Source organism: the organism of the source record quoted next, unplaced genomic scaffold (genome assembly GCF_019419815.1).
Source record: "Pyrus x bretschneideri cultivar Hongxiangsu unplaced genomic scaffold, Pyrus_bretschneideri_v1 Contig3, whole genome shotgun sequence".
Lineage (NCBI taxonomy): Eukaryota > Viridiplantae > Streptophyta > Magnoliopsida > Rosales > Rosaceae > Pyrus > Pyrus x bretschneideri.
This window is the reverse complement of record NW_025999612.1, coordinates 6,217,072-6,232,809: the sequence shown is the minus strand read 5'-3', so window position 1 is coordinate 6,232,809 and position 15,738 is coordinate 6,217,072. Positions and strand designations below refer to the sequence as shown.

The 15,738-nt window shown below is 37.7% G+C and overlaps 1 protein-coding gene across 1 annotated transcript; it reads right to left on the bottom strand.

The window, feature by feature from the left end:
• Positions 1–3,670: 3,670 nt before the first annotated feature.
• On the bottom strand, positions 3,671–5,992 carry LOC103949319 (mediator of RNA polymerase II transcription subunit 10b). Its single transcript, XM_009360438.3, has 6 exons — positions 5,835–5,992; positions 4,857–5,113; positions 4,672–4,752; positions 4,480–4,582; positions 4,301–4,390; positions 3,671–3,912 (listed from the first exon to the last, which is right to left on the bottom strand). The coding sequence occupies exons 2-6, from the start codon at positions 5,078–5,080 to the stop codon at positions 3,841–3,843; spliced, it is 570 nt and encodes a 189-aa protein (XP_009358713.1). The 5' UTR covers positions 5,081–5,113; positions 5,835–5,992; the 3' UTR covers positions 3,671–3,840.
• Between the last annotated feature and the right edge of the window lie 9,746 nt (positions 5,993–15,738).

Sequence of the window (15,738 nt, the reverse complement as noted above, 5' to 3'; positions counted from 1 at the left end):
CGAATTCCTGGTGAGCACTAATTGTAAAGTTGTGGTGTTTCTTTCAACTATGTGTTGCCTCTTGCTTTCATTTGGCATGTATGCTCTATGTACGTTTATTGTTCTTAATAAAGTTTTATTTTCTCTAAACAAAAATCTTATGTACTTTTTTTTTACTCAATGTGTGTTCTGGATTCAAACCCTCTTTCTACCATTTATGATATTTCTTTGCTTATGAATTTATAAGGCATGAGTTGTCAAATCCATAGACGTTTATTTATCATGTAGCACATATGACAAAATATAAGGCGATGGCCCTTCAAGTTATAGATCAACTATCATTTGGCTACAAGCTAGCGTTCAAGCTTTGTCAAGGAACCCACAGGAACGACAGAAGCACAATTTTGAAAATGCAGGTGCTTAATTGGTGACCAAGTTGATTGAATAAGATAAACAAGTTTGAGCAAAATCAGAAATCAAGTTTACGTACACATCTTTACAAGTAACAACCATATTATGTATATAATGCATAGCTATTAAACTATTGGACAGTATAAATTTAAACAACATATAAGAGTTTTGTAATTCGATTGATTAAGAACATTCTTCCTGTACTTGAAGTCTCGAATTCGATTCTCCTTTCTCCAATTCACCTTTACAACTATTTTTTTCTCATCAGGATTAGGCAATCCAAAGAATAAAAGTTAAGAGAACACAATTAATAGGAAGCATGCCAACATTTTGGTTGGATTCAGGACCACATAAACAAGGTGTCCATTGACCTGAAGTCACCTCTTTGACCCTATCTCATGAGATTAGCATTTCTCTTTTCCCGAGCTCCCTAAATTCATGGTGATTGACCTTAAAAGCATCTTTAGTCGGACACCAAACGTCACCTAGATTTTTGTTCTTTCACAATTCCCACCACACATACTAACGGCATTGTCTCCTCTCTCTCCATTTCCTCTCCAAAAATTCATTTACACACCTCAGTACCTGCTGTGGCCAATTTGTAATCTCAACTTATATCTTTTCTATGATTCATGCAATTTTGTGATGGAAATTGAGGATTTAATATATAGTTTCTCTCTAAACTCATGATGCCCTCGAGGCGTCTCCTGACTTTATTCATAATGTTGTTATTGTTCGGACTAAGTTTATGTATCCGCTTTCGCTAAGTGGAATCATAATTGTGTTGCTTGACACTGCACCAGACATTAATACAACTATGCGAAGCCATAACACAAAAGCAAACCCCACCTAACATTTGGTTAGTGGCTGGTGTGTTTCCTGAGTTACCCCAATCATAAAAACCTAGTGCGTGTGTATGGATTGAGACTAGTAGTTTTATTTTTTACTCAGTCCATACTGGGCAGGAAATCATTGGATAATACTTCTAAATAGGGGTCTCACTAATCATCAACTCATAAACATTTACAAAGTTTTTTTCAAATCAAATACTTATTAAGCTGAATTTGAAAGCACTTTGTAAGCAGAAAAGCTTAAAGTAATTCCCCTTGGTTAAAATAAGGTCGTTTGCTTTTAAAGAATGAAGCAATTGGCCTCATTCTCATACAAATTAAACTTTAAGAAAATGAATGTGTAAGAGTAGCTGTAATCTGTAAAAGGGTGAAAAAGGTGACGGCCCTTTTTGCACTCGCTGTATTTCTCCCACCCCAAACCGAGTAGCTGGCCCGGCCTTGATTGAGCAAACAAGATTCTTCGCGAACTACACAACGTAGAAAATAAAACAAAAATATGGGTGGGGGGTCTTTATTTTATTTTTAATATAATATATATATATATATATAAGTTAGATTCGTGGCACTACATTTTTTACATAAATTTTGACATAAGTTTTAGATAATTAATTTATATATGATTGGATCATAATTAATTATTTAAATAAAAAATTAAATTGACAAGTAACATTCGATCGCAACCATTGAAAACGTATGAATCTAATGGCCTATAAGTTGTGTCAAAAATTGTGTAAGAAATGTGGTGCCACCACTCCACCCCCAATATATATATACACTTAATTTTAGTTATGCCTCTTGGAACTCCACTTTAATCTTACTTTACTCCCTGTAACTTAAAAAGTCATAATTTTACTCCCCAAAACTCAAAATTCGTTCCATTTTGACTTGTGGACTCTCTCTTCTCCCTAAAACTTATAGGCCGCCTCCGGAAACATATGTGGGACCGAACACCCAATAAGACTATGCCACATGTACAATAAATTTGATTATAAATCTCCATTTTACATTAACATCCAACAATCATATCATATTAAGTTTAAAAGAAATTCAAGAGATGAAAAAAATAAAATGATTAGACTAGCGCACCGAAATCAAATCCACATAAGAAATTAAAAAATCTAAGACAATGTGAAGAATTTTGAGTTTTATAGAGACGACTTTCAAGTTTCAAGGGGCAAAATGAGATCAAAATCGAGTTCCAAAGGGTAAAAATGGAATCAAGAGTTCCAGGGGACAAAGTGAAGCAAACTTGAGTTTCAAGAAATAAAGTGAGAATTTTTGAGTTACAGAGAGTAAAATGAGATTAAAATCAAGTTCTAGAGGACGTGGTTAAAAATAAGATATATATATATATATATATGTGTGTGTGTGTGTGTGTGTGTGTGTACTTTCAAACTTTGCAAACTTTACAATTTTTTGCAAACTTCAAACTCCAAACTCAGACATACACATCACGACGGATTAGGTTTCGAATTTGGTTTATATATAAATGGTCCAATGAAACATCTGTCTTCGAATTTGGTTTTTATATACATGGTCCAATGAAACATCTGAGAGACAGACAGGTGCTGCTGGAGACAGATTACTGGCAAAACATTTGGCAATACTGTTGTTTAAAAAAACTACCAGTCCCAATATGTCAGTTCGGACTGTTATTTTAATTTCCAATTTTGTTTGGTTTGTGGGCAAGCTTTCGGAAAAGGATCCTCGTTGGATTCTTTTATTAGGGATCTTAGGGATTCTGTAATCGTGACCGTTTATCGTATATCATGTGGTCAGTTTTCGTTGGTACTATTTATATTTAATTTCAAATTTTAAAATGATTTCTAACCGCACGATGTACGATGAACAATCACGATTATAAAATTCCTAGAATCCCAGGAAAAGAATCCGGCAAGAATCATTTTCCCAAGTTTTCACTATCAGATTATTTTGTTGGGTTTTTTGGTTTCCAAAATTGAGGAATACAATGTAGCGGGTTAATTTGAAGGCCCAAATCATAAACCCTTCTGAATTTAGGCTCCAACTTTATATTTGACAGTATAAATGTTAAGCAAGTCCAATTAGTTTCTTATACAAGCGATGCTAGTGATGGAGAATTCAAACTCGAAATCTCAGGTACAAAGATGGATACTGTTGACCAATCGGGCGACAAGCTTCTTCCAAAACATATCCACTTTAATTACCAAATCAGTAACTAAATGGATTTTTTAGTTATAGATCTAAACCGAACCAAATCGGACCGTATCTCATTAGTTTGGTTGCCAGTTGAAAGCCTGAACCTAACCTAACCTACAGACAACTATTTGAATTGTACTCAATTCTCAAAAGACCAACACAATCTCCTGTCTAAAATTAAGTATGGTTGTTAACATCATGCACCCAAACGAGTAAACTTCACAAAAGATAAACAAGACGACGCAATAACATGATTTATACAAACCTTGTTACTATATTACGAAGTAAATTGACAAAGTCTCAGGCAAATAGGTGTAGACACAAATGATTTTTATCGCTAGAGTCATGAAAAGTTGAGCAGCCGTTAAAAGCATGCCAACACGTGGACAGTAAGAACATGATACATAAACATATCGTACACTTAAAGCTCCGGCTTGACCTTCACATCTCCATTTGGTAGTGTGCTCTGTGCTTGTGCAAGCCGTTTTGTTTCCTGTATCATACAAAAAGAGTTTACCATATGAGGATGATAATTGAACACACCCAAAGAGACAAAAAAAAAAACACACGGAGATGGTAATATGGATGCTTCCAAAGAAGGCTCCGGTTTTCTCAGAGAATGAGAATGAAATATCGACAATAAACACAAACAAGCTGGCTTCTGCTGAGCTTTTGTTAACACATCGGTAGCAGATTTAATTGAAAATAGGTAAACCTCCAGAGAAAGGTTGTTTGATATGGACGAATGACCAAAGGGAAGAAAGGCCAAAAGGGATGAAAGGGTCCATTGAAGACTATCTTCACTTAATTTAGACAAAAACAATATGCTTAACCAAAGGACATTTATGAAGATATTTCTGGGCGAATTCAAAGTATCTTACAGCAGCAGATGCAGCACGTATGTCTCTGTAAGATTCAACTTCATCCGGAAATGTCTGTTCAAGTTCCTCCAGAAGATGTTTGCGTAAACTCTGACAAAATGTGCATAGTATGTTGAATCATGACAAACTTCAAACACCGAAATGGAGCTAAACAATAATTTTCACACGGGAAAAGCTACCTTGAAGGTATCAGTTTTTCCTTTAGTGATCTGATTCTTAGCAATGCAGCTATTAATGACATCCCTCGTGAATTCATCAGGATTCTTCCCATCATCGATCAAACTAGGCAAAACAAATAAGACAAAAGTCAGAACTTCTCCACAATAAAGGAATTGTCAGTTGTTAAAAGCAAATGACAGGAGAAGCCTCACTTAAAAACTTCCATAGGAACCTGGATATTGCATTTTTCTGACAGCTTAGCCATGTTGTCAAGCTCCATAACAAGGGCATTTCTAATAGGTCATACCCAATGTGAGAAAGTCACCAAGCAACAATAAAATATATTGAGAAAAAAAGGTTTGAATAAACATTGAATAAGCTCAGACAGAGAAATTACAGGCGTTGGAGAAGGGGAAGCTGAGACGCGGCATTGAACGAAGACACCGTGAGGTAGAGCTGGTGAATGAGGCCTAAAGTTTTCTGAATAGAGTTAATGACCTGATTCAGGTTTTGCTTTGGATCATCAACCGCTGCCGATCCAGTTGTATCATTGGTTTGAGGGACCAACGTTCCGTTTCCGCCACTCCCACCAATTCCAGTTGTATTCTGTGATGCATCCATCTCAGACCACTCTAACGTTCTTCAAAGGCGAATCTGATAAAACAGAAATCAAGCTATTTAAATGTTTCTGTTTCTTCGTAAAATTCACATTTAGAACTTTCCGCAAGATAAACAGGATAATAGAAGTACAGCTGATGCAAATATTTCTGCATCACAATATAATGAACCAGGGATCACTTCAGTATAAAATTGAGAAAAAATTTCATCCATTATTCATTTTTTCAAGTTTACATACCTAAGAACAACAGAATGCAGAACATGAGAGACTCCACAGTTATCTTTATTGAAACCGAAAAGGTATTCTTACTTTCATAACAAGAAACACAACATATGCCTTTCACTTCATCTGCAATGCAATATCAACCTGTCTGCTTAAAACCCATATGTTTCCTAACCCTAACTCCAATTCACATTTAGAGGTAAATTTTCAGTTTTATTGGGTATAATTTCAGTTTCTTTGATCACATTTAGAGGTAAATTTCAGTTTCAGTTAATAAAGCAATCCAATTTCAGAATTATGGATTGAAACTTTTAATATCCAATTCCAAAGGCTCCAACTTCCCAACTAAATTTGCAAAAAGACTGAATTCCGTTCCTAAAATTGATTCAAACCCAATATTCACAGTACCCAAACACATCTATCGAACCCTAATTCAAATTTATGCCCTAATCAGCCGAAACAAGGACCTTCCCGTTTTCATTTTGTTTTCCAATTTAAAAAGCGTAACTTTGAATAAATCAAAAATGAGATTACCTTGGAGTGTGAATTGCTCGTTGAGGTTGAGGAAGCTGCTTTGCTCTCCAAACGGAAAGAGGAGGAGGTTTCTGGCTCTACGAAGCGACGTCGCTCTGTGTTTATGTTGGATTAGATTGGTGAGGGCTGACCTCAATCGAGCCCAATGAAAAGCCCAACAAGAGTGCAGATCCCTTCCTACAGGGCAAAGCTTTGCTTAAAGTTTCAAAGTCATGTTCAATTTTTCCACTCTCTTATGCAGAATATTTGTGCTACAGCCTTAGAAGCTTGGATTTGAATGAATAATCCTCTGGATTTTATGGCTTTTGAAGATAGAGGAGAATAAATTTTTTATTTTGAGAGAATTAGGAGGATATTAGATATGAAGGAAACGTTTTCCTTCTAATCCTCTCATTTGGGCAGGATTTGAATGAATAATTTTTTTTATTGAGTAGTTCATCTACTATCGTCAAGTCCACCACAAATTTTTAATTTCTCATTTCAACCTACCTTGAAAATAAGACTTATCACTACCCTAGTAGAAGTGGGTCGAGATTATTAGTAATATGATCAATTATATGTGTCTACATAATATTACTCTCAAATTAATTGAAATTCTCGTAAAAATTGTTGTCGCCTATATTTAACTAATAGGGGAAGGAGGGCCAGCGGCAAGGGAGAGAAAATAGAGAGATATGTGTTTGTAGAATTGTAGGGGAATGTGTGTTATTCCCTCCTACGTAGTGCCTTTATTTATAGTAATAAGAGGGAGAAGAAATCCTTCATCCCCAAGGAATACAAGTTCATATAGGAAAGAATAAGTAGAATCAAATCTAATCTAGGATTTACACAATCACACTTAAACTAGGAAAGTTTACAACACTCCCCCTTGAGTGTGTAAATACTCAAGGTAGACTCAGCATCATGTAGAAGTTGAGAAAGTCGACTCGTCGATACTGATTCTAAGAACAATGTTATTCTCAATAAGGTAGGAACATAAGGAAGTAAGTCTCACTAAAAAACCCTAAGGTTATGGAAACAATTTGAGTAGGGACAAAATCCATTGTCTAAGGAAAAATGTATGAGTAAGGCAAAGTCAAATGAAACGTCTATGAGACGTCATCAGGGATATGATCAACCCAAGGTGGGTGCCTCATTAAAACCTAGTTAGGTTGCAAAAACCCAGTGGGAAAAATGCTCTTGATCGTAAGGAAAAATAGTACATTAAGATCAAGCAAGTATACTTCAGGAAACTCCCTCTGAGTTTGACACAATTCCAAAGAGAAATAATAATGTTACAACTCAGAAAGTTTACGCATACCAATTCCATGAACAAGCTTCTGAAACGTCGCTTTCGGGTGGTGAAGAGGTTGGCCAGATTGTCTTGTGAACATGTTTGTGTGACTTCAATCTTCTGATGCTCTTGTTGTTGATGTGAGAATAACAACTTGAGCGCAATGTGCTTGGTGTTGTCTCATTTGATGTAACCCTTCTTGAGTTGTTTAATGCATGCTGCATTGTCTTCATAGATCGTCGTCAGGACATCCACGACGGGGTAAAGATCACATGAGCTTCGAATATGGCCCACAACTGCTCTCAACCAAGAGCATTCCCGAGTTACTTCATGTAAGGCGAGAATTTCAGCATGGTTAGACAAAGTGGTAACTAAGGTCTGTTTAGTTGACCTCCAAGAAATTGAGGTGCTTCTAACGGTAAAAAATAACCTGTTTGAGAATGCACTATGTGCGGATAGATAAATATCATGCGTCAGCATAACCAACAAGGCGATAATCGACTTGAAAAGCAGGGTGTGTGATATCACTCGAGGATCTGTAATACCCTTAAGGTAGCAAAAAATATCTTTAACACTAGTCTAGTGTCTGTGTGTTGGTGCATTACTATATCTTGCCAAAAGATTAACAGCGAATGAAATGTCTGGTCTAGTGCATTGAGCTAAGTACAATAAAGCGCCTATCGCACTTAGATAAGGAACTTCAGGTTCCACAATTTCTTCGTCATCTTCCTTCGAACGGAAGGGATCTCGTTTTGCATCTAGCGATTAAACGACCATAGGAGCTCTCGAAGGCTTCTCTTTATCCTCATTAAAGCGACGCAACACCTTATGAGTGTAGTTCGTTTGATGTACTAACATTTCATCCAAACAATGCTCTATCTCGAAACCGAGACAATATCAAGTCTTTCCTAAATCTTTCATCTCAAATTCTAACTTCAAATGCACGGTAGTTTTCGCGAGCTTTTCAAAAGTTCCGATAAGATTCATGTCATTGACATATACTACAACTATCGCAAAACCAGAATGTGACTTCTTAATGAACACACAAGGGCATAGTTCGTTGTTCACATATCCCTAACTAATCAAATAATCGCTCAGACGGTTATACCACATTTTTCCGGATTGCTTCAAACCGTAAAGTAAACGCCTTAGTCGAATTGAAAGAGTGTTCTGGGGTTTGGAAATATTTGATTTAGTCAATGTAAGTTCTTGAATTTCAGTATCAAGATCCCCATAGAGATACGCAATTACTACGTCCATCAGCTGTATACTTAGTTTTTAGAAACTACCAAACTGATAAGGTAACGAAAAGTAATCACATCCATAATGGCTGAATAAGTTTCGTCATAGTCAATCCCGAGGCGTTGTGAGAAGCCTTGTGCAACAAGACTAGTTTTGTAACACACAATTTCGTTCTTATCATTACGCTTTTAAACGAAAACCCACTTGTAGCCAATGGGCTTCACATATGGAGGAGTAAGAACTACAGGTCCAAACATCTTACGTTTCGTAAGTGAATCGAGTTCGACTTATATTGCTTGTTTCCAATTTGACCAATCAGTTCTACGTTGACATTCATCAACGAGAAGGGGTTCAATGTCATTGCTCAACATGGTTTCAGTAGCTACTGTATGTGCTAATGCATCGTCGACGATCGTCTCATTTCTACAACACATATCATCTAAGCTAGCATAATAGACTGAAATCTCACGATTCTCGGGAAGAGGATTCATCTCTTCAATGACGCTTCCATAATCTAGAATTTCCTCATGAGTTGGATGTAATGAGTAAGCGACAGTTGGATTCACGGTAGGTTTTTTGGGGCCTGTGCCGTGGGTTTCCTCTTTTTGAGGGTGTGAATCCTTTAAACCAAGAGGTCTGCCATGTTTTTATGTAAAGGCAGATGATTGGCTAGTCGCTAATGTACGTAGTTCACCAAAGTTGGCATCCTAGGCCTCTAGGAGGGAAGTTCGTCATACATTTGGTACATGCATCTTTGCAGGCACATTCACAGTTAGAATATGTGATTTTGTCACTCGCACTAGATCGATGAAAGCATTTGGCATGCTCTGAGCTATGCTCTGGAGATCTAATATGCGATGCACTTCAGTTTCAGACTGAACGGTTCAAGAATCTAAATGTGACAAAGTGGGAGTCATCCACGATAATTCACTGCGTTCTTCAAGAATGTTGACGTTCTTATCTCCCCCTAACCACGGGAAGATTGTCTCATAGAAGTGACAATCCGCAAAACGAGCGATAAACAGATCGTCTATCAAAAGTTTTAGGTAACGAATGATCGAAGGATAATCATATCCAACATAGATTCCCATCCTTTGTTGAAGCCCCATTTTTGTACGTAAGGGCAGCAAAATCGACACATAGACCGCATAACCAAAAACGCGTAGATACAATATGTTAGATTTGTATCCGATAACCAACTGAATGGCTCTATATGGTTAGGTCGCAACAGGCCTCAGGCAGACCAACATGGCTGCGTGCAATATTGCATGGCCCCAAGCAGCGATCGGGAGCTTGGTACGTATGACCAACAATCGAGCAATCATTTGTAAGTGCTTAATGAATGCCTCTGCCAGGTCCTTCTGGGTGTGAACATGGGATACTAGATGTTCAACTTCAAGCCCAACCGACATGCAATAGTCATCAAAAGTTTTAGATGTGAATTCTCCAGCATTATCCAATCGAATAGATTTGATCGGATAATCATGGTGGTGAGCCCTGAACTTGATAACCTGACCCCAACAGTTTGGAGAATGTAGTGTTCCTTGTGGACAACAAGCACACGTATGACCAACGTGTGGAAGCGTCAACCAAAACCATAAAATATCTAAATGGTCTACATGGAGAGTGAATCGATGCACAAATGTCTCTCTCAATCCTTTTTAGAAAAATGGAATGATTCGAGCGAATCTTGTCATAAGAAGGCTTAGTATAACCTTTCCTATAGAACATGTTTAACATATAATTCCTTGAATTGAACCTAAGCTTCGGGTTAGTGGATGCCCATGTGATGATTTGAGGATACAGTGCATCGTTATTTGTCCAGGATGTCCCAAACCATCATGCCAATGGTCCTTTGAACCACAATAATAGCACATGTCTACATCCATGGTTTCATGTGCTTTGCCCTTATTCTTGAAGTTTGGGGCATTAGGAGCGAGGTTTGGGCGTTTTTGGGCTTTGTTTCTTCCCTTAGATAGGCCTTGGCTCTGTTGACATTGACGGGGTGGCTTCTAGCCGTCATTACCATGCCTCTTTTGGCATTTTGGACATTGTTTTGTGCTAGAGTGTGCTTCATGAACAGCAGTCGCCCTAATAGGTCGAGCTTAATGATTCTTCATCAACAACTAATTCTGCTTTTCAGCGAAAAGTAAAACAGAGATCGAATCTGAGAACTTGATAAACTTCTGAGCTCTATATTGTTGATGCAGTACAATATTGGTAACATAGAAGGTCAAATAGGTCTTATTCAGGAGATCCTTTTTGGTCAAAGTTTCGTTACAAAACTTAAGAAGTGATCGGATTCGACAAACTTCATAATTATATTCATTCACAAACTTAAAGACTTGGAAGCGTAAATGCTGCCAGTCATGTCTTGCTTCAGGCAAGAACATGTCATTTTGGTGATTAAAGCGATCAGCCAAAACGACCTATAGTGCTCATGGATCCTCCTCAGCAAGGTACTCGGTTTGCAATGCATTATGGATATGTCTTCGTATGAAGATCATGGCAGTGACTTTCTCAGCTTTGCCAACCGGGTTATCCATCTCATCTTCAATGGCGGGACACAAATTCTTTACAGTGAGGTAAAGCTTCACATCTTGGACCCACTTAAGGTAGTTCCTTCCAGAGACCTCCAAAGCGGTAAAGTCGAGTTTGTTCAAATTCAACATGTTCCTATCACAAAATAAAGGACAAGATGTGATTAGTGTAATGGAGAAAGAAAAATCAATCCATTCACATAGGAGTAGAACATTTAGGTTCTAATAGACATGTATCGGTTAAAATTCGCATGAAAAAACTTCGAGTTTTCATGGGTGATGTTTTTAAGGAAAACTTCAGTTTTTCAAACAAGACATGTTTATAGAAACGTCAGGCTTTGAAATAATTATGAACTTCAGGTTCATATGTTCCTGCAGATAAACACAAATATATATATATATATATAGAAATATGCAACAATAAAATATGGAAATAGAACTTCAGGTATATAATTATAATTGAATTAATTATTTGGACTTCGGGCCAAATTTAAAGTGTGGGTGAAAAAATATAAAACCCATTGGGCCTAAAAAAATTAGGCAATTAAGCTCGAGGCCCAAAATAATGGGCTAAATGAAGGAAGATTTGTGAAAAACAAGTTCATTTGAGCAACATCAACAACATGCAATTAACAATTAAAAGGCGGAATCATGTTTATATGCACTCAAAAACAAAACTTAACCCATGAACTTCAAAGCCTAGTAGATAGGTGAACCAAGACTCAACTCAAAACAAAGTGAGTTGAGAAATCAATACCTTTGTAGATTCCTCTTTGCATAAGCAAAGGCTAATCACCCAAAGAGAGGGCCTTCATTCCTTGCATCTTAGATCCATGGATTTGGATGGATGAAAAGGTTTCTCCAAGTTCCCAAAATTGAGAACCTCTAAGTCTCCACACCAAGGCATATTGTAGAAGAAATGAGTGACCTTGAGGAAGTAAGATTGCTAGATGTTTTCCTCAAGGGTGGCCGGCCTCTTTTAGAGCAAAGGGAGGTTTGTGTTCTCATCTTTACTCCTAAGAAAACCCTAAGGATGAAATGGCTATAAAGATGTCTTTATACCACCTCACAATGGAGTGGCAAACTTGCAATTAAGCCAAGTTCACTACCCTCCTCTAAATGGCCGGCCATATGGGATTTATTGGGCTATTTGGGCCTTTGTGAATCATTATTCATTAAGTTGTCATACAACTTAAGTCAATGGACTTGACGTTCGAAGCCCATTGGGCCTTAAGGTCCAAAACTATCCCGAGGTCTTTTAACGAACTTATTCGTTTGATTAATAATCATATTAATTAATCCTTGCCATAAACAAATAAACCATTTAATTATTCTTACTCATCTCCGTTGAATCTTCAATCTCTACCTTACACGGTGTACGATCCATTAGGTTCCTTTAAGCGAGGCAGTGGGCGATTCAAACTCTTTCAAATCGATTGTGAATTGAAACTTACTTTCAATTCTCCCGTTAGTGATAATACACTTTTAGGGCTTCCACAAACCATGGTTGACGCCTAGCAGCATGTCATGGTTACCCAAGCTAATCAGAAGAGGTGGAGAACCTATTCAGTTTTAGGATTACAAATGCAATACGGTCTTTCTCTAATACAATACTCTTGACCACATTGTTTGGTTTGATAGTTTATTCATGTCTACTATCCAATGTGAGTCTTGTGCTTATATGATTACCTTGAATGTGATTTGGAACACATTCCTAAATCTCATTCATACTTTGGCCAAAGATTCTTAATCATATCATAGAGTATTCTCCCTCAAACAGTTTGAAGGTTAGAGATCCTTTGTTGCGCATTCACTTGCCTCCATGGCTAAGTGGCTTAACCCCAACGATGCCGTGGACACCCTCCTGATGGAGTGACTTTGACATAATCAAAGATTAAGGACCTAACCACAAGACACCTGTGATGCCTCAGGTCAAAAGACTAATTTGCATTATCCCAACCATGAGTTCTCATGTGACATGAATATGAGAACTCTTCGTTGATCGTGTTCAGTGAACTCATTCTCTATTGAGCACCTACGTACTTGTCTTGATGTCACACACACCAATGACTCGAGACTAGTCACTCTCCCTGAGAGAAGACATAGCACGTACTGATCTTAACGGACTGTCAATGCCCAATTGACAATCCTATGATCAGGAACGTTTAGGATGTGTCAACGAAAGAATGGTCTCATGAATCTAACTTCTTTAGATCGCATTCTTCCAATCACATATTCCTTGGACTTATCATTTAAGCATATAACATTTATATGAGACGGTTCAAACAATAATCTTTGCCCTTTACATTTAAACTACATTAGTTTGAAATGTCCGTAAAGTATCATCATATGATTGGTTTTAGGGCACATTTCCAACACTAAAGCCCACGGGTGGGCTGAGTAATGTGAAATGAGCAGCCTAGGCCCAAGAATTGGGGTGGGTTGTGCTCGGATGGGCTACAGGCCCAAAACAGAGATGGCACAGATCTGCTGCTTGACAACTTATGTGTTCCCCACGAGGGTGCAATTGAGTGTGTCGCAAGTCAGGGTACCGGATCACCAGCCACGGGTTGGGATCAGGTGTGGTGGGGACACAGGGACACCAAAGCCAAATGGGCTGATGTCGCGAGTTAGGACGAACAAAGGTAGTGAGCCGCTGCAGGCGAGCCCCAAAAAAAACCTTGTTTTTTTTTTTTTTTCATTAAGGGTTGGGTTGGGCTTGTAGTAATGAGCCCAAAAGATAAAAAAAATTCTTCAACCCGAGTCAATGCCAAGCCCAAAAAATAAGGTCATGTTGGACCAAGAAATCCTAGCAGAGCTAGGGGTATCACCAAAGAAGAAGACCAGTGCCGCCACTTCAAGTGGCCAAATCTTAGACGGGGAGACTCGAAGGTACCCTTTTTGGGTGGTGTTGACCATGATTACGAATAGAGATTGTGAAATCTCAACGATTCAACATAAAACAATAAAAATTGAAAACGGTGGACTATCTTCAGGTCGTCGGGGAGGTAGCCAAGGTGGCTAGGCATGGCTACAAGCCATGCATCACGGTGGTTCAAGGTAGGCAACGCCTTCTGGGCGTCGGTTATGGGTTCTGGGCTTGGAGCTGTAGCTCCAATTTGAGTTCTTGGCTCGGGGGCCCATTGACATGGATGGGTGTTCAAAGAATCCCAAAAAAAAATTCTTTCTCTTTTTCAATTCAATTCAATGCATATAATTTAATTCATAAGCAGTTATTTGATGCAATTCATGGCAATATCAAATTCACTAATAGGAGCATATTTATACGACTTTGTTAGCCTATTTCCTTGCATTTACTCAATTAGTTTATATTTATTAGAGTGTTTTAAGCTATTTTTGTGCGTTTGTAGGTCCAATTGGCAAAGGTGACAAGAAATGGCATTTTGAAGCAATTTGGAGGGGGCTGGAATGGATAGCTTGCGTATGGAGCATAATGGATGGACATTTTTGGTGACAAATGATGCTAAAAATGTGTTACAAATCTGGAAGAATTAAATTAAGGCTTGGAAGACAAGGAATCAACTGAAAAGAAGGAACCTTATCCAAACTTACCTTATCTTATCCAGTCCTGTTTTATCTCAACCTTATCTTATCTTATCTTATCATATCCTAATCTTATCCTACCTTGTTTCCAGCTGCAAGGGGGACTCCTTTTTATATGAAACCACCTGTTATTTGGTTCTAGAAGCCTTAAGATTGTGTCGAACCACTCTACCATTTTCTCCCTAGAAATCTGCCGTGCCCTATCCTTGTCCTCCAAGGATTGGTGCCATGAACCCTAGCCTATATATACATATATTATGCCACACAAAATCAAAGAGCTTAAGAGAGAAAAATTCAGAGAAATTAAACACTTTGTGCAGCAGCTTTGTAAGGAAAGAGAGCTTAGAGCCATGCCTGCCATCCAAAGCCTTTGGGATTGCTGGAGCGTCTCTAGGTGTATTATATCCTTAGTTTTAGTCCAATGTTTGTTTTAATTTGGTTTTCAATTATGATGAACATGTGGAACTAATTTCGTTTTAGTTAGAGGTGAATTCAAAGCCATGAACATATGTGTGATATGAATGGATTACATCCAGTTATTATTTCATAAATCGTGAATGCAATTTACTTATCTATTTGATTAATAATTTATTCTTGTATGTTGATTAAGGAGGCCTACTTAGTTTGCATACATGAATTTGATGCTAAAATATAAGTGAGTTTCACCTAATAGTTATGAACTTATATTTACAAGTAGTGGAGGTTGCTAGTCACGATTGCGTTAAGTAAATTCCTGGCAGGAGTATCATGCAGATCATAATTACGAATGCCATGTCAATGCTTATAATTTTCATAGAACTTAATTATCTTTGATATGTATCTCTATTACGCAATTCATATAGGGAACTTGATAAGAATAATTTGGTTATGTCGCTGAGTCCAATTCAATGAATTTAGGAAAATCTGATGATTAATTTGTGCAGTTCACGGTTAACTTGGGGCATTGTCATTCGTGGTTTATAGGAATAATAACTGGAAATCGATTTGTATGCATATGTGTCATGTGTGGAGAATGACCCTCTAACTAGCCTTTCACACCTTGAGTCACCTTAATTTCGTGCAACCTTTACTTAGTTCTACAACTTATTAGTTTTAAGTCAATTTTCGTCCAAACAAACCCCCGCCTTTCATGTTTTGAGTCAATTTAGTTAGATTTTTGTCCAAATCACCCCTTAGTGCTCGTTTTGAGTTATTTGAGTCAGTTTAGCTTAGTTTTATGTTTTTGAGTTTAATTAGTGTAGATTAGCATCCCTCCTAATCCCCAGCCTAGAACGATCCCTACTTT

What these genes read in the sequence shown, in the direction of transcription:
- LOC103949319 (XM_009360438.3), bottom strand. Translation starts at nt 5,080, where the DNA reads ATGGATGCATCACAGAATACAACTGGAATTGGTGGGAGTGGCGGAAAC. An exon ending in CTTCCCCTTCTCCAACGCCT is followed by an intron (nt 4,753 to 4,856) that starts GTAATTTCTCTG and finishes ATGACCTATTAG; the next exon opens with AAATGCCCTTGTTATGGAGC. An exon ending in TACGTGCTGCATCTGCTGCT is followed by an intron (nt 3,913 to 4,300) that starts GTAAGATACTTT and finishes TGTATGATACAG; the next exon opens with GAAACAAAACGGCTTGCACA.